This window comes from Carcharodon carcharias, chromosome 1 (genome assembly GCF_017639515.1).
Source record: "Carcharodon carcharias isolate sCarCar2 chromosome 1, sCarCar2.pri, whole genome shotgun sequence".
In the NCBI taxonomy this organism is placed as follows: Eukaryota; Metazoa; Chordata; class Chondrichthyes; order Lamniformes; family Lamnidae; genus Carcharodon; species Carcharodon carcharias.
In genome coordinates, this window is record NC_054467.1 from 418798 (window position 1) to 438619 (window position 19822).

General features: G+C 56.2%; 1 protein-coding gene across 1 annotated transcript in view; it reads right to left on the reverse strand.

Annotated features, from left to right (window-relative positions):
• Positions 1–19822, reverse strand: part of LOC121280181 (diacylglycerol kinase theta) — a 197539-nt gene that overhangs the window by 24896 nt on the left and 152821 nt on the right. The window contains exons 18-19 of the mRNA XM_041191910.1: positions 3502–3683; positions 2174–2274 (exon numbers count right to left, since the gene is read on the reverse strand). Of these exons, the coding sequence (XP_041047844.1) occupies positions 2174–2274; positions 3502–3683 (283 nt within the window). The remainder of the gene's footprint in view (positions 1–2173; positions 2275–3501; positions 3684–19822) is intronic.

Genomic DNA, 19822 nt, shown 5'->3' on the forward strand with positions numbered 1-19822 from the left:
TGTCCAGTAACTGACACCACTTGCCTCTCTAACCTGGGTCATCATTCCTCTTCTCCCCTCCCCCATTGCTCTTGCACTTCCTTATTTATGAGGTCCAAGGACCAATTCTATGCTCTCTTTGGGCATTTGTCTCCTGGTTTTGGGTCCATTCACTGCATCCATTTGTGCCTAGGAATGTTGTAAACTAATTTTGAGGCCATGATCTTATACTTAAGTTAAGAATTTAATTCAAGTAAGTGAAATCGGTATTCCAAGGCATACTTACTCCCTGTAGCTAGTTATGTGAAGCAGAAATCACCAACTTCCTAAGAGAACCAATGCACTGACATCATTAGAGAAATCTCAACGAGGAAGCATGAAGGCTTGTCAAAAATGAAACTAAATATTCAACACAGGAACAGTTTATGCCATTTGTTGCCAATCTTCTTGATAATCTTTTAAATCTTTTAAATGCCAATCTTCTTGATAATGCATCAATGAGTTTTATTAGCTACAGTTAAAGCCTCCGGTCTCAAATTAAGAAAATGTAGGATGTAAGGACCAATACATTTACAGCCAATACTTTTTTTAAATTAGTTATGTTAGATGCACCAGAAAGAATTTGAACAAGGATAAAAGCCTCAGAAGTTTCACCATGATGTTTTCCAGTAACACAACAGACTTTGCACAACAGCCTTTGGGAGGCACAGGAAAGCTGTGTGATTCCCACTAAATCCTGGTGGGCTCAGGGATAATTTGTGTCAACTGGCTCATTAATGGCTGATCATCCAACTCAATAGCCTGCTCCCGCTTTCTCACAATATCCTTTGATCCCTTTCACCCCAAGAGCTATATCTCACCCAGCATAAGTGGGCGAGACTCCCATATGAGCCTCTTCCCATCTGACTTAACCACAGGAGGTTTTCCCACTGCCAGGCTGCTCCATGATTAAGTGGGTCTGGCCACGTTTCCCACCAGGATGGGCTGGATTAAATTCTGCCCCATGTTACACTCTGAACCCTGTTTGGTGAATCCCACATAAACACTCTACGTTAAGTTAAGATGCTGAAAATTTCCATAGACCTCTCTGCAAACGTGAGGAACTCTGAAATGGTCTGTCTGCTACATTCACAGTGAGAGTTCTGTTGTGGCATTGTAAGCCTCTGGAGCTGGTTTATTGAGGGTTTTGAAATCTGCAACAATGCAGCACTGCCTCAGTACTCCACTGAGAGCATCAGCCTCAGTTTTGTGTTCAAGTCTCTAGAGTGAGGTATGAAGGCAAAATCTTCAGATTCAATAGCCACTTTTTAGATTACAAAATTGCTTTGTAAAATACTGAAGTCTTGAAATTAACTTGAATATGGCATTTTTAATGTAAATTTCACCTTGTTGTGAAGGAATCATTGTTAATTGTATATCAGTTTAGTGTTGGGCATATAATTATATTCAGATGGAGGTAATTACCTGTGTTGATATATAAGGGCATGCTGAAACAGCGATTGTTAGATTGGAAGTGCGTGTTATGTTTTATGTGGCTCTTTAATTAAAAGCTTCTAAGTGAATAAAGACTAGCTCCAGTTTTAGTCCTCACTGCCTGGCTATCTGAGTTCTAAAATTTGTGCCCTTGATCTCTCCCTGAAATGTACCCTCAAATCCGTGCCTTCAGGGTCTTTCCCTTAAGGTTTTCAAGTACTAATGTTATACTTCTTCCGATATGGATAGAGGACTATTACCTGTACCTACTACCACTGAACCTTTAAAACATGCGTCTTCACTTGTTCTCAATTGTCACAGACTTAGACTTTGAGGCTACAAAGAGACATAGATAGGTTCAGTGAGTGGGCAAAGATCTGGCAAATGTGAAATTGTCCATTTTAGCAAGAAGAATAAAAAAGAAACATATTATCTAAATGGTGAGAGATTGCAGAGCTCTGAGATTCAGAGGAATCTGGGTGTCCCAGTGTGCAGGTACCGAAAGTTAATTAGGAAAGATAATAGAAAATTATCGTTTATTGTGAGGGGAATTGATTACAAAAGTAGGGAGGTTATTCTTCTGTTGTACAGGACACTGGTGAGACCACATCTGGAGTATTCTTTTCCTGCTTAAACGCCTGTAGGTACTCCTGCTATCCATTTTTACATTTCTAGCTAGCTTAATTTTCCTACAATGAAAACTGTAAATGAGATGATTGACCTGCTGTTGAACTTGTCAGGATCCTCTTCCCTTGCTTGATGGAAGTCGAGGCTCAGCTCAGCATCAATTCCAATTCCACAATAATTGTTCATTTGTACAATCTGCCAACAATAAAAAGATGTTCTGATCAAGTAGAACAAGCATCTCTAAACTTGCAACTAATTAGTTTCACAATGGTTTGATGACCCGGTATTTTGCATTCCTATTTTTCCTACCAAAGTTCCTACCCACAATTTCCTACATTATATTCCACCTGCCAATCACTTAACCTATATATATCCCTTTGCAGACTCTTTGTATCCTCCTCACAACTTGCTTTCTTACCTGCCTCCCTTCAACCAAGTCTTTGATATAAATTGTAAATAGTTAAGGCCCCAGCATTGATCCTTGTGCTTTAGGAACTCCTGCTGGCAAGATGGAAGTAAGCCAAACATTTCCAGAGCCTACTAACACCAAATAAAATCATACAGCACAGAAGGTGGTCATTTGGCTCTTTGCAAGTGTGCGACTCTCTGAAAAGCTTTCCCTAATTAATTGTAATATCCAAAAATCTAGCACCACTGGCTCTTTCCATGATCATTCCATGGTCAACAGTGTGAGTTCATACAGGTCACTCTACACTTTTTCTTCTAATTAGCACTGTAGCATATTCAACTTTCCTTTAGACACAAAATAATGTAATTTGTCTGATGCAGTCAGTGTAGACACTTCAAAAAGAACTAAATAGTTAAATAATTTAATTAACCAGAATTCAAGATAATGTAAATATCTTGATAATTCACATAGTTCTGCAATTTTTTAGAAAGATATGCAAATTTTCTGAAATCACAACGAAGTTACTTTGAAAAAAATTGTCCATCACTCTGTTTCACTATGATATCAAATTCTACAATGCAAATGAAAAGGGCTTCTACTAACTGAGGGTCTCTACCCCAAGACTCCTGCGAACTTCTGTTGATTTAATCATTCAGCCACCATATCACATTTCAGCTCAAAAGATTCTAATAAAACTAATTATTTTGTAATTTTTGCACAGACCACATTTGGCAACCCAGGGGTGAAATCCTGAACACATATCAACAAACAGAAAATTCTAGAAACACACAATAGGTCAGGCAGCGTCTATGGAGAAGGAAACAGTTAAGAAGAAAAGTTTCATATCAATGACCTTTCAACAGAACTTCTCTCCCCGCAGATCTGGGGTCTGAATCAAGCCTTCAGGCAGAAGCCTTCAGTCTTTCTGATCCATCAAACTCCAATTTGATTATTAACATACTACTGTGACCCTCATACCAGCTTCTATTTCAATTATATTTTGCCACGAATACCTTTGGAGGCTCCAGCTCAGGGACACCATTTTCTGTGCCATCAATAACTTCTTGGGCATCAAGAAGGATTGTCCAACGATCCATAAGGACCTCTTCTGCTTCATCAACTGCAACCAGAATGGAGAAGGGGTCTTCACCACTGTAACCAGGTCCCCAGCGTAACACCCTTGCTAGATCATTGCCTAAGAAACAAAATTAGTAGATACCGGTCAGTGTAGTGATGGTTCTTTAAATCCAAGGAAGAAATTCCATCTGTGGTGCAGTGGCACCAACAACAACATTAAGGTCTGAAAATTCCATGTACTTTGGCATCACTTTGTGAATAGCTAAAGGATGCGGCCCTTTCCATAAACAAACCTCTTAGAATGTACAGACACGTAGGGCAGAATTTTCTGCCTGTCGGGCGGGTGGGCCTGACCCAATCTCTGCTGGGCAAAAGGCCGATCCCCACCAGAGAAGCGGATCCCACCACCATTTTGCGTGGGTGGGCCAATTAAGGCCTGCCCAGCGTGATGTCCGGCGGGAAGCGCTATGCCCTTCCTGTGCGGGCAGGGGGGTATTCCCGAAATGCGAGAGCGGGCTCTTTCACGCATGCGCACGATAGAACGCACATCTCCCTGAGGCTAAGTGCAGCCCCAGGGAGATCACAGACAGTTGTAAAAACAGTAAGAATAGAAAGAAAATTCCTTAACATGTCCCCCTCATGTGACAATGTCACATGAGATGGGACATGTTCATAAATTTCACTAAAACTTTATTAAACTTTTTAAATCCTGACATGAAACCTCATCCCGCCAGTGGATGAGGTTTCATGTTTTCTCTATTCCCCACCGGGGCTCCTGGCCTGCCCGCTGACCTTAAGGTTGGACGGGCAGGTCCTTTAATTATGTAAATGATCCTGTCAGTGGCCTCAATTGGCCATTGACAGGTCGGCGGGCCCACAGCTGATTCTGCTGTGCCCCCACCTTCCTGAAAATTTAAATGGGGCGGAATGACGTAGAGGGTTCCCCCTGACATCATCCCACATCATTTTACGCATTGGCGAGTGGGCCCTGCCCTCTGCTCACCAACAGCAAAATTCAGCCCCCAGTGTTTGTACACCTCGGGGCACACAGCAAAACCTGAAGACGTTATGGGGAGCATTTTGCCTGAGCAATAGATATTAGAGAAGAATTTCCCCAATTGACGGTTGTTGCTGTTAAAGCCATAATATGCTGTGAATCTCACCTGTATTAGTGGGTTGGCAGATTTCTAATTAACACTGAAAGTGAATCCCACAGCCTCACAATTCTTAGTAAAGACATCTCTCCTGACCCTGTTTCAAATCTCTTACATTTAACCTTGTATCAATGACCCCTCATTCTAGGCTCCCTACTGGAGACAGATTCGCTTCTGAGAGTCTAAAACAATATATATAAAAGCAAAAAACTGCGGAAGCTGGAAATCCAAAACAAAAACAAAAATACTTAGAAAAACTCAGCAGGTCTGGCAGCATCTGCGGAGAGGAACACAGTTAATGTTTAGAGTCCGTATGACTCTTCAACAGAACTAAGAAAAAATAGAAAAGAGGTGAAATATAAGCTGCTTTAAGGTGGGGGTGGGACAGGTAGAGCTGGATAGAGGGCCAGTGATAAGTGGAGATAACCAAAAGATGTCATAGACACAAGGACAAAGAGGTGTTGACGGTGGTGATATTAAATTCGGTGGTGACCATAAATATGATAGTCACGAATGAATCCAATGGGGAATTCAGGAGAAACATCTTTACCCAAAAGATGGTGAGATTTTGGAGTTTGCCACCAAAGAGTAGTTGAAATGATTGGCACAAATGTTTTAAAGGGAAAGTTAAATATTCAAGGGAGAAAGGAGTAGAAGGATATGCTGATAGGGTGACAATTAGAGCAGTGAGAGGCAAATCAGATGGAGCATAAACACTGGTGTGGACAAGCTGGGCTGAAATATGCAGTAAATTCTGTGTGGGCAGATTTGAAAATTGGATGAGGGCATCACCCACATGAACCCCACCCACGAACCCCGCCCACTCTCTGCACATCACCCACATGAACTCCGCCCACTCTCTGCACATCCCCCACACGAACCCCGCTCACTCTCTGCACATCCCCCACAGTAACCCCACCCACTCTCTCTGCACATCCCCCACACGAACCCCACCCACTCTCTCTGCACATCCCCCACACGAACCCCACCCACTCTCTCTGCACATCCCCCACACGAACCCCACCCACTCTCTCTGTACATTCCCCACAGGAACCCCACCCACTCTCTCTGCACTTCCCCCACACGAGCCCCACCCACTCTGCAAATCCCCCACACAAACCTCGCCCGCTCTCTGCACATCCCCCACAGTAACCCCGCTCACTCGCTGCACATCCCCCACAGTAACCCCACCCACTCTCTCTGCACATCCCCCACAGGAACCCCACCCACTCTCTCTGCACATCCCCCACAGGAACCCCACCCACTCTCTCTGCACATCCCCCACAGGAACCCCACCCACTCTCTCTGCACATCCCCAAAACGAACCCCACCCACTCTCTGCACATCCCCTACCGAACCTCACCCACTCTCTGCACATCCCCCACAGGAACCCCACTCACTCTCTCTGAACATCCCCCACAGGAACCCCACCCACTCTCTCTGCACATCCCACACAGGAACCCCGCCCACTCTGTACAACCCCCACACAAACTCCGCCCATTCTCTGCACATCCCCCACACGAAACCCCGCCCACTCTCTGCACATCCCCCACACGAAACCCCGCCCACTCTCTCTGTACATCCCCCACACGAACCCCACCCACTCTCTGCACATCCCCCACACGAAACCCCGCCCACTCTCTACACATCCCCTACCGAACCCCGCCCACTCTCTGCACATCCCCCACACGAACCCCACCCACTCTCTGCACATCCCCTACCGAACCTCACCCACTCTCTGCACATCCCCCACAGGAACCCCGCCCACTTTCTCTGCACATCCCCCAAAGTAACCCCGCCCATTCTGCAATCCCCCCACAGTAACCCCGCCCATTCTGCAATCCCCCCACAGTAACCCCGCCCATTCAGCACATCCCCCACAGTAACCCCGCCCACTCTCTGCACATCCCCACAGAAACCCCGCCCACTCTCTCTGCACATCCCCCACACGAACCCCACCCACTCTCTGCACATCCCCCACACGAACCCCACCCACACTCTCTGCACATCACCCACAAGGACCCCGCCCACTCTCGGCAAATCCCGCACAGAAACCCCGCCAATCTCGGCACATCCCCCACAGTAACCCCGCCCACTCTCGGCACATCCCCCACACGAACCCCACCCACTCTCTCTGTACATCCCCCACAGGAACCCCACACACTCTCTCTGCACATCCCCCACTGGAACCCCGCCCACTCTCTGCACATCCCCCACACGAACCCCACCCACTCTCTGCACACCCCCCACAGTAACCCCACTCACTCTCTGCACATCCCCCACACGAACCCCACCCACTCTCTGCACATCCCCCACACGAACCCCGCCCACTCTCTGCACACCCCCACACGAACCCCACCCACTCTCTGCACACCCCCACACGAACCCCACCCACTCTCTGCACACCCCCACACGAACCCCACCCACTCTCTGCACACCCCCACACGAACCCCACCCACTCTCTGCACATCCCCCACACGAACCCCACCCACTCTCTGCACATCCCCCACACGAACCCCGCCCACTCTCTCTGCACATCCCCCACACCAACCTCGCCCACTCTCTCTGCACATCCCCTACACGAACTCCACCCACTCTCTGCACATCCCCTACACGAACTCCACCCACTCTCTCTTAACATCCCCCAAACGAGCCCCCACACTATCTCTGCACATCCCCACATGAACCCCACTCACTCTTTGCCCATTCCCCACAAGAACCCCACCCACACTCTGCCCATCCCCCACACGAACCCCACCCACTCTCTGCACACCCCCACACGAACTCCACCCACTCTCTGCACACCCCCACACGAACCCCACCCACTCTCTGCACACCCCCACACGAACCCCACCCACTCTCTGCACATCCCCCACACGAACCCCGCCCACACTCTGCACATCCCCCACACGAACCCCACCCACTCTCTCTGCACATCCCCCACACGAACCCCACCCACTCTCTCTGCACATCCCCCACACGAACCCCGCCCACTCTCTGCACATCCCCCACAGGAACCCCACCCACTCTCTCTGCACATCCCCCACACGAACCCCACCCACTCTCTGCACATCCCCCACACCAACCTCGCCCACTCTCTCTGCACATCCCCTACACGAACTCCACCCACTCTCTGCACATCCCCTACACGAACTCCACCCACTCTCTCTTAACATCCCCCAAACGAGCCCCCACACTATCTCTGCACATCCCCACATGAACCCCACTCACTCTTTGCCCATTCCCCACACGAACCCCACCCACACTCTGCCCATCCCCCACACGAACCCCACCCACTCTCTGCACACCCCCACACGAACTCCACCCACTCTCTGCACACCCCCACACGAACTCCACCCACTCTCTGCACATCCCCTACACGAACTCCACCCGCTCTCTCTGCACACCCCCACACGAACCCCTCCCACTCTCTCTGCACATCCCCCACACGAACCCCTCCCACTCTCTCTGCACATCCCCTACACGAACTCCACCCACTCTCTGTACAACCCCCACAGGAACCCCGCCCACTCTCTGCACATCCCCTACACGAACTCCACCCGCTCTCTCTGCACATCCCCCACACGAACCCCTCCCACTCTCTCTGCACATCCCCTACACGAACTCCACCCACTCTCTGTACAACCCCCACAGGAACCCCGCCCACTCTCTGCACATCCTCCACACGAACCCCACCAACTCTCTGCACATCCCCCACAGTAACCCCACCCACTCTCTGCACACCCCCACACGAACCCCGCCCACTCTCTGCACACCCCCACAGGAACCCCGCCCACTCTCTGCACACCCCCACACGAACCCCACCCACTCTCTGCACATCCCCCACAGTAACCCCACCCACTCTCTGCACTTCCCCCACACGAACCCCGCCCACTCTGCACATCCCCCACAGAAACCCCGCCCACTCTCTGCACATTCCCCACAAGAACCACACACCCTATCTCCGCACAACCCCCACACGAACCCTGCCCACACACTGCACATCCCCCACACGAACCCCACCCACTCTCTGCACATCCCCCACACGAACCCCACCCGCTCTCTCTGCACATCCCCCACACAAACCCCACCCACTCTCTGCACATCCCCCACAGTAACCCCACCCACTATCTCTGCTCATCCCCACAGGAAACCCACCCACTCTCTGCACATCCCCCACACGAACCCCACCCACTCTCTGCACATCCCCCACACGAACCCCACCCACTCTCTCTGCACATCCCCCACACGAACCCCGCCCACTCTCTGCACATCCCCCACAGGAACCCCACCCACTCTCTCTGCACATCCCCCACACGAACCCCACCCACTCTCTGCACATCCCCCACACCAACCTCGCCCACTCTCTCTGCACATCCCCTACACGAACTCCACCCACTCTCTGCACATCCCCTACACGAACTCCACCCACTCTCTCTTAACATCCCCCAAACGAGCCCCCACACTATCTCTGCACATCCCCACATGAACCCCACTCACTCTTTGCCCATTCCCCACACGAACCCCACCCACACTCTGCCCATCCCCCACACGAACCCCACCCACTCTCTGCACACCCCCACACGAACTCCACCCACTCTCTGCACACCCCCACACGAACTCCACCCACTCTCTGCACATCCCCTACACGAACTCCACCCGCTCTCTCTGCACACCCCCACACGAACCCCTCCCACTCTCTCTGCACATCCCCCACACGAACCCCTCCCACTCTCTCTGCACATCCCCTACACGAACTCCACCCACTCTCTGTACAACCCCCACAGGAACCCCGCCCACTCTCTGCACATCCCCAACACGAACTCCACCCGCTCTCTCTGCACATCCCCCACACGAACCCCTCCCACTCTCTCTGCACATCCCCTACACGAACTCCACCCACTCTCTGTACAACCCCCACAGGAACCCCGCCCACTCTCTGCACATCCTCCACACGAACCCCACCAACTCTCTGCACATCCCCCACAGTAACCCCACCCACTCTCTGCACACCCCCACACGAACCCCGCCCACTCTCTGCACACCCCCACACGAACCCCACCCACTCTCTGCACATCCCCCACACGAACCCCACCCACTCTCTGCACATCCCCCACAGTAACCCCACCCACTCTCTGCACTTCCCCCACACGAACCCCGCCCACTCTGCACATCCCCCACAGAAACCCCGCCCACTCTCTGCACATTCCCCACAAGAACCACACACCCTATCTCCGCACAACCCCCACACGAACCCTGCCCACACACTGCACATCCCCCACACGAACCCCACCCACTCTCTGCACATCCCCCACACGAACCCCACCCGCTCTCTCTGCACATCCCCCACACAAACCCCACCCACTCTCTGCACATCCCCCACAGTAACCCCACCCACTATCTCTGCTCATCCCCACAGGAACCCCACCCACTCTCTGCACATCCCCCACACGAACCCCACCCACTCTCTCTGCACATCCCCCACACGAACCCCACCCACTCTCTCTGCACATCCCCCACACGAACCCCAACCACTCTGCAAATACCCCACACGAACCCCAGCCACACTCTGCACATCCCCCACACGAAACCCATCCACTCCCTCTGCACATCCCCCACACGAACCCCACCCACTCTCTCTGCACATCCCCCAAACGAACCCCACCCACTCTCTCTGCACATCCCCCACACGAATCCCACCCACTCTCTCTGCACATCCCCCAAACGAACCCCACCCACTCTCTCTGCACATCCCCCACAGGAACCTCACCCACTCTCTCTGCACATCCCCCACACGAAACCCATCCACTCCCTCTGCACATCCCCCACACGAACCTCACCCACTCTCTCTGCACATCCCCCACACGAAACCCATCCACTCTCTCTGCACATCCCCCACACCAACCTCGCCCACTCTCTCTGCACATCCCCTACACGAACTCCGCCCACTCTCTGCACATCCCCCACACGAACCCCACCCACTCTCTGCACATCCCCCACACGAACCCCGCCCACTCTCTCTGCACATCCCCCACACCAACCTCGCCCACTTTCTCTGCACATCCCCCACACGAACCCCACCCACTCTCTCTGCACATCCCCACACCAACCTCGCCCACTCTCTGCTCATCCCCCACACGAACCCCACCCACACTCTGCCCATCCCCCACACGAACCCCACCCACTCTCTGCACACCCCCACACGAACTCCACCCACTCTCTCTGCACATCCCCCACACGAACCCCTCCCACTCTCTGCACACCCCCACACGAACCCCACCCACTCTCTCTGCACATCCCCCACACGAACCCCTCCCACTCTCTCTGCACATCCCCCACAAGAACCCCACCCACTCTCTGCACATCCCCCACACGAACCCCACCCACTCTCTCTGCACATCCCCCACACCAACCTCGCCCACTTTCTGCACATCCCCCACACGAACCCCACCCACTCTCTGCACATTCCCCACAAGAACCCCACCCACTCTCTGCACAACCCCCACAGTAACCCCACCCACTCTCTGCACTTCCCCCACACGAACCCCGCCCACTCTGCACATCCCCCACAGAAACCCCGCCCACTCTCTGCACATTCCCCACAAGAACCACACACCCTATCTCCGCACAACCACCACACGAACCCCGCCCACACTCTGCACATCCCCCACACGAACCCCACCCACTCTCTGCACATCCCCCACACGAACCCCACCCGCTCTCTCTGCACATCCCCCACACGAACCCCACCCACTCTCTGCACATCCCCCACACGAACCCCACCCACTATCTCTGCTCATCCCCACAGGAACCCCACCCACTCTCTGCACATCCCCCACACGAACCCCACCCACTCTCTCTGCACATCCCCCACACGAACCCCACCCACTCTCTCTGCACATCCGCCACACGAACCCCACCCACTCTGCAAATACCCCACACGAACCCCACCCACTCTGCACATCCCCCACACGAAACCCATCCACTCCCTCTGCACATCCCCCAAACGAACCCCACCCACTCTCTCTGCACATCCCCCACAGGAACCTCACCCACTCTCTCTGCACGTCCCCCACACGAAACCCATCCACTCCCTCTGCACATCCCCCACACGAAACCCACCCACTCTCTCTGCACATCCCCCACACGAACTCCGCCCACTCTTTCTAACATACCCACAGGAACCCCACCCACTCTGCACATCCCCCACAGAAACCCCACCCACTCTCTCTGCACATCCCCCACACGAAACCCCACCCACTCTATGCACATCCCCCACACGAACCCCGCCCACTCTCAGCACATCCCCCACACGAATCCCACCCACTCTCTCTGCACATCCCCCAAACGAACCCCACCCACTCTCTCTGCACATCCCCCACAGGAACCTCACCCACTCTCTCTGCACATCCCCCACACGAAACCCATCCACTCCCTCTGCACATCCCCCACACGAACCTCACCCACTCTCTCTGCACATCCCCCACACGAAACCCATCCACTCTCTCTGCACATCCCCCACACCAACCTCGCCCACTCTCTCTGCACATCCCCTACACGAACTCCGCCCACTCTCTGCACATCCCCCACACGAACCCCACCCACTCTCTGCACATCCCCCACACGAACCCCGCCCACTCTCTCTGCACATCCCCCACACCAACCTCGCCCACTTTCTCTGCACATCCCCCACACGAACCCCACCCACTCTCTCTGCACATCCCCACACCAACCTCGCCCACTCTCTGCTCATCCCCCACACGAACCCCACCCACACTCTGCCCATCCCCCACACGAACCCCACCCACTCTCTGCACACCCCCACACGAACTCCACCCACTCTCTCTGCACATCCCCCACACGAACCCCTCCCACTCTCTGCACACCCCCACACGAACCCCACCCACTCTCTCTGCACATCCCCCACACGAACCCCTCCCACTCTCTCTGCACATCCCCCACAAGAACCCCACCCACTCTCTGCACATCCCCCACACGAACCCCACCCACTCTCTCTGCACATCCCCCACACCAACCTCGCCCACTTTCTGCACATCCCCCACACGAACCCCACCCACTCTCTGCACATTCCCCACAAGAACCCCACCCACTCTCTGCACAACCCCCACAGTAACCCCACCCACTCTCTGCACTTCCCCCACACGAACCCCGCCCACTCTGCACATCCCCCACAGAAACCCCGCCCACTCTCTGCACATTCCCCACAAGAACCACACACCCTATCTCCGCACAACCACCACACGAACCCCGCCCACACTCTGCACATCCCCCACACGAACCCCACCCACTCTCTGCACATCCCCCACACGAACCCCACCCGCTCTCTCTGCACATCCCCCACACGAACCCCACCCACTCTCTGCACATCCCCCACACGAACCCCACCCACTATCTCTGCTCATCCCCACAGGAACCCCACCCACTCTCTGCACATCCCCCACACGAACCCCACCCACTCTCTCTGCACATCCCCCACACGAACCCCACCCACTCTCTCTGCACATCCGCCACACGAACCCCACCCACTCTGCAAATACCCCACACGAACCCCACCCACTCTGCACATCCCCCACACGAAACCCATCCACTCCCTCTGCACATCCCCCAAACGAACCCCACCCACTCTCTCTGCACATCCCCCACAGGAACCTCACCCACTCTCTCTGCACGTCCCCCACACGAAACCCATCCACTCCCTCTGCACATCCCCCACACGAAACCCACCCACTCTCTCTGCACATCCCCCACACGAACTCCGCCCACTCTTTCTAACATACCCACAGGAACCCCACCCACTCTGCACATCCCCCACAGAAACCCCACCCACTCTCTCTGCACATCCCCCACACGAAACCCCACCCACTCTATGCACATCCCCCACACGAACCCCGCCCACTCTCAGCACATCCGACACACGAACCCCACCCACTCTCTGCACATCCCCCGCACGAAACCCCACCCACTCTCTGCACATCCCCCACAGGAACCCCACCCACTCTCTCTGCACATCCCACACAGGAACCCCGCCCACTCTCTCTGCACATCCCCCACACGAACCCCACCCACTCTCTGCACATCCCCCACACGAACCCCGCCCACTCTCTCTGCACATCCCCCACACCAACCTCGCCCACTCTCTCTGCACATCCCCCACACGAACCCCACCCACTCTCTGCACATCCCCCACAGTAACCCCACCCACTATCTCTGCTCATCCCCACAGGAACCCCACCCACTCTCTGCACATCCCCCACACGAACCCCACCCACTCTCTCTGCACATCCCCCACACGAACCCCACCCACTCTCTCTGCACATCCCCCACACGAACCCCAACCACTCTGCAAATACCCCACACGAACCCCAGCCACACTCTGCACATCCCCCACACGAAACCCATCCACTCCCTCTGCACATCCCCCACACGAACCCCACCCACTCTCTCTGCACATCCCCCAAACGAACCCCACCCACTCTCTCTGCACATCCCCCACACGAACCCCACCCACTCTCTCTGCACATCCCCCAAACGAACCCCACCCACTCTCTCTGCACATCCCCCACAGGAACCTCACCCACTCTCTCTGCACATCCCCCACACGAAACCCATCCACTCCCTCTGCACATCCCCCACACGAACCTCACCCACTCTCTCTGCACATCCCCCACACGAAACCCATCCACTCTCTCTGCACATCCCCACACCAACCTCGCCCACTCTCTGCTCATCCCCCACACGAACCCCACCCACACTCTGCCCATCCCCCACACGAACCCCACCCACTCTCTGCACACCCCCACACGAACTCCACCCACTCTCTCTGCACATCCCCCAACACCCTCCCCCCACACGAACCCCTCCCACTCTCTGCACACCCCCACACGAACCCCACCCACTCTCTCTGCACATCCCCCACACGAACCCCTCCCACTCTCTCTGCACATCCCCCACAAGAACCCCACCCACTCTCTGCACATCCCCCACACGAACCCCACCCACTCTCTCTGCACATCCCCCACACCAACCTCGCCCACTCTCTGCACATCCCCCACACGAACCCCACCCACTCTCTCTGCACATCCCCCACACCAACCTCGCCCACTTTCTGCACATCCCCCACACGAACCCCACCCACTCTCTGCACATTCCCCACAAGAACCCCACCCACTCTCTGCACAACCCCCACAGTAACCCCACCCACTCTCTGCACTTCCCCCACACGAACCCCGCCCACTCTGCACATCCCCCACAGAAACCCCGCCCACTCTCTGCACATTCCCCACAAGAACCACACACCCTATCTCCGCACAACCACCACACGAACCCCGCCCACACTCTGCACATCCCCCACACGAACCCCACCCACTCTCTGCACATCCCCCACACGAACCCCACCCGCTCTCTCTGCACATCCCCCACACGAACCCCACCCACTCTCTGCACATCCCCCACACGAACCCCACCCACTATCTCTGCTCATCTCCACAGGAACCCCACCCACTCTCTGCACATCCCCCACACGAACCCCACCCACTCTCTCTGCACATCCGCCACACGAACCCCACCCACTCTGCAAATACCCCACACGAACCCCACCCACTCTGCACATCCCCCACACGAAACCCATCCACTCCCTCTGCACATCCCCCAAACGAACCCCACCCACTCTCTCTGCACATCCCCCACAGGAACCTCACCCACTCTCTCTGCACGTCCCCCACACGAAACCCATCCACTCCCTCTGCACATCCCCCACACGAAACCCACCCACTCTCTCTGCACATCCCCCACACGAACTCCGCCCACTCTTTCTAACATACCCACAGGAACCCCACCCACTCTGCACATCCCCCACAGAAACCCCGCCCACTCTCTGCACATCCCCCACAGTAACCCCGCCCACTCTCTCTGCACATCCCCCAAACGAGCCCCCCCACTATCTCTGCACATCCCCCACAGGAACCCCACTCACTCTCTGCCCATCCCCCACACGAACCCCACCCACACTCTGCACACCCCCCACACGAACCCCGCCCACACTCTGCACATCCCCCACACGAACCCCACCCACTCTCTCTGCACATCCCCCACACGAACCCCACCCACTTTCTCTGCACATCCCCCACACGAACCCCACCCACTTTCTCTGCACATCCCCCACACGAACCCCACCCACTCTCTGCACATCCCCCACAGGAACCCCACCCACTCTCTCTGCACATCCCCCACACGAACCCCACCCACTCTGTGCACATCCCCCACACCAACCTCGCCCACTCTCTCTGCACATCCCCCACACAAACTCCGCCCATTCTCTGCACATCCCCCACACGAAACCCCACCCACTCTCTCTGTACAACCCCCACAGTAACCCCACCCACTCTCTGCACATCCCCCACACGAAACCCCGCCCACTCTCTCTGTACATCCCCCACACGAACCCCACCCACTCTCTGCACATACCCCACACGAACCCCACCCACTCTCTCTGCACATCCCCCACACGAACCCCACCCACTCTCTCTGCACATCCCCCACAGGAACCCCGCCCACTTTCTCTGCACATCCCCCAAAGTAACCCCGCCCATTCTGCAATCCCCCCACAGTAACCCCGCCCATTCTGCAATCCCCCCACAGTAACCCCGCCAATTCAGCACATCCCCCACAGTAACCCCGCCCACTCTCTGCACATCCCCCACACGAACCCCACCCACACTCTCTGCACATCACCCACAAGGACCCCGCCCACTCTCGGCAAATCCCGCACAGAAACCCCGCCCACTCTCGGCACATCCCCCACAGTAACCCCGCCCACTCTCTGCACATCCCCCACAGTAACCCCACCCACTCTCTCTGCACATCCCCACACGAACCCCACCCACACTCTCTGTACATCCCCCACAAGGAACCCCACCCACTCTCTCTGCACATCCCCACTGAAACCCCACCCACTCTCTGCACATCCCCCACACGAACCCCACCCACTCTCTGCACATCCCCCACACGAACCCCACCCACACTCTGCACACCCCCACACGAACCCCACCCACTCTCTCTGAACACCACCACACGAACCCCACCCACTCTCTCTGCACATCCCCCACACGAACCCCACCCACTCTCTGCACATCCCCCACACGAACCCCACCCACTCTCTGCACACCCCCACACGAACCCCACCCACTCTCTGCACACCCCCACACGAACCCCACCCACTCTCTGCACACCCCCACACGAACCCCACCCACTCTCTGCACATCCCCCACACGAACCCCTCCCACTCTCTGCACACCCCCACACGAACCCCACCCACTCTCTCTGCACATCCCCCACACGAACCCCGCCCACTCTCTCTGCACATCCCCCACACGAACCCCACCCACTCTCTGCACATCCCCCACACGAACCCCGACCACTCTCTCTGCACATCCCCCACACCAACCTCGCCCACTCTCTCTGCACATCCCCTACACGAACTCCGCCCACTCTCTGCACATCCCCCACACGAACCCCACCCACTCTCTGCACATCCCCCACACGAACCCCGCCCACTCTCTCTGCACATCCCCCACACCAACCTCGCCCACTCTCTCTGCACATCCCCCACACGAACCCCACCCACTCTCTCTGCACATCCCCACACCAACCTCGCCCACTCTCTGCTCATCCCCCACACGAACCCCACCCACACTCTGCCCATCCCCCACACGAACCCCACCCACTCTCTCTGCACATCCCCACACCAACCTCGCCCACTCTCTGCCCATCCCCCACACGAACCCCACCCACACTCTGCCCATCCCCCACACGAACCCCACCCACTCTCTGCACACCCCCACACGAACTCCACCCACTCTCTGCACACCCCCACACGAACTCCACCCACTCTCTGCACACCACCACACGAACCCCACCCACTCTCCCTGCACATCCCCCAAAGGAACTCCACCCACTCTCTGCACATCCCCTACACGAACTCCACCCACTCTCTCTGCACATCCCCCACACGAACCCCTCCCACTCTCTGCACACCCCCACACGAACCCCACCCACTCTCTCTGCACATCCCCCACAAGAACCCCACCCACTCTCTGCACATCCCCCACACGAACCCCACCCACTCTCTCTGCACATCCCCCACACCAACCTCGCCCACTTTCTGCACATCCCCCACACGAACCCCACCCACTCTCTGCACATCCCCCACAGTAACCCCACCCACTCTCTGCACATTCCCCACAAGAACCCCACCAACTCTCTGCACATCCCCCACAGTAACCCCACCCACTCTCTGCACTTCCCCCACACGAACCCCGCCCACTCTGCACATCCCCCACAGAAACCCCGCCCACTCTCTGCACATTCCCCACAAGAACCACACACCCTATCTCCGCACAACCACCACACGAACCCCGCCCACACTCTGCACATCCCCCACACGAACCCCACCCACTCTCTGCACATCCCCCACACGAACCCCACCCGCTCTCTCTGCACATCCCCCACACGAACCCCACCCACTCTCTGCACGTCCCCCACACGAACCCCACCCACTATCTCTGCTCATCCCCACAGGAACCCCACCCACTCTCTGCACATCCCCCACACGAACCCCACCCACTCTCTCTGCACATCCCCCACACGAACCCCGCCCACTCTCTCTGCACATCCCCCACACGAACCCCACCCACTCTCTGCACATCCCCCACACGAACCCCGCCCACTCTCTCTGCACATCCCCCACACCAACCTCGCCCACTCTCTCTGCACATCCCCTACACGAACTCCGCCCACTCTCTGCACATCCCCCACACGAACCCCACCCACTCTGCAAATACCCCACACGAACCCCACCCACTCTGCACATCCCCCACACGAAACCCATCCACTCCCTCTGCACATCCCCCAAACGAACCCCACCCACTCTCTCTGCACATCCCCCACAGGAACCTCACCCACTCTCTCTGCATGTCCCCCACACGAAACCCATCCACTCCCTCTGCACATCCCCCACACGAAACCCACCCACTCTCTCTGCACATCCCCCACACGAACTCCGCCCACTCTTTCTAACATACCCACAGGAACCCCACCCACTCTGCACATCCCCCACAGAAATCCCGCCCACTCTCTGCACATCCCCCACAGTAACCCCGCCCACTCTCTCTGCACATCCCCCAAACGAGCCCCCCCACTATCTCTGCACATCCCCCACAGGAACCCCACTCACTCTCTGCCCATCCCCCACACGAACCCCACCCACTCTCTGCACACCCCCCACACGAACCCCACCCACACTCTGCACACCCGCCACACGAACCCCGCCCACACTCTGCACATCCCCCACACGAACCCCACCCACTCTCTCTGCACATCCCCCACACGAACCCCACCCACTTTCTCTGCACATCCCCCACACGAACCCCACCCACTTTCTCTGCACATCCCCCACACGAACCCCACCCACTCTCTGCACATCCCCCACAGGAACCCCACCCACTCTCTCTGCACATCCCCCACACGAACCCCACCCACTCTCTGCACATCCCCCACACCAACCTCGCCCACTCTCTCTGCACATCCCCTACACGAACTCCACCCACTCTCTGCACATCCCCTACACGAACTCCACCCACTCTCTCTTAACATCCCCCAAACGAGCCCCCACACTATCTCTGCACATCCCCACATGAACCCCACTCACTCTTTGCCCATTCCCCACACGAACCCCACCCACACACTGCCCAGCCCCCACACGAACCCCACCCACTCTCTGCACACCCCCACACGAACTCCACCCACTCTCTGCACACCCCCACACGAACTCCACCCACTCTCTGCACATCCCCTACACGAACTCCACCCGCTCTCTCTGCACATCCCCCACACGAACCCCTCCCACTCTCTCTGCACATCCCCTACACGAACTCCACCCACTCTCTGTACAACCCCCACAGGAACCCCGCCCACTCTCTGCACATCCTCCACACGAACCCCACCAACTCTCTGCACATCCCCCACAGTAACCCCACCCACTCTCTGCACACCCCCACACGAACCCCACCCACTATCTCTGCTCATC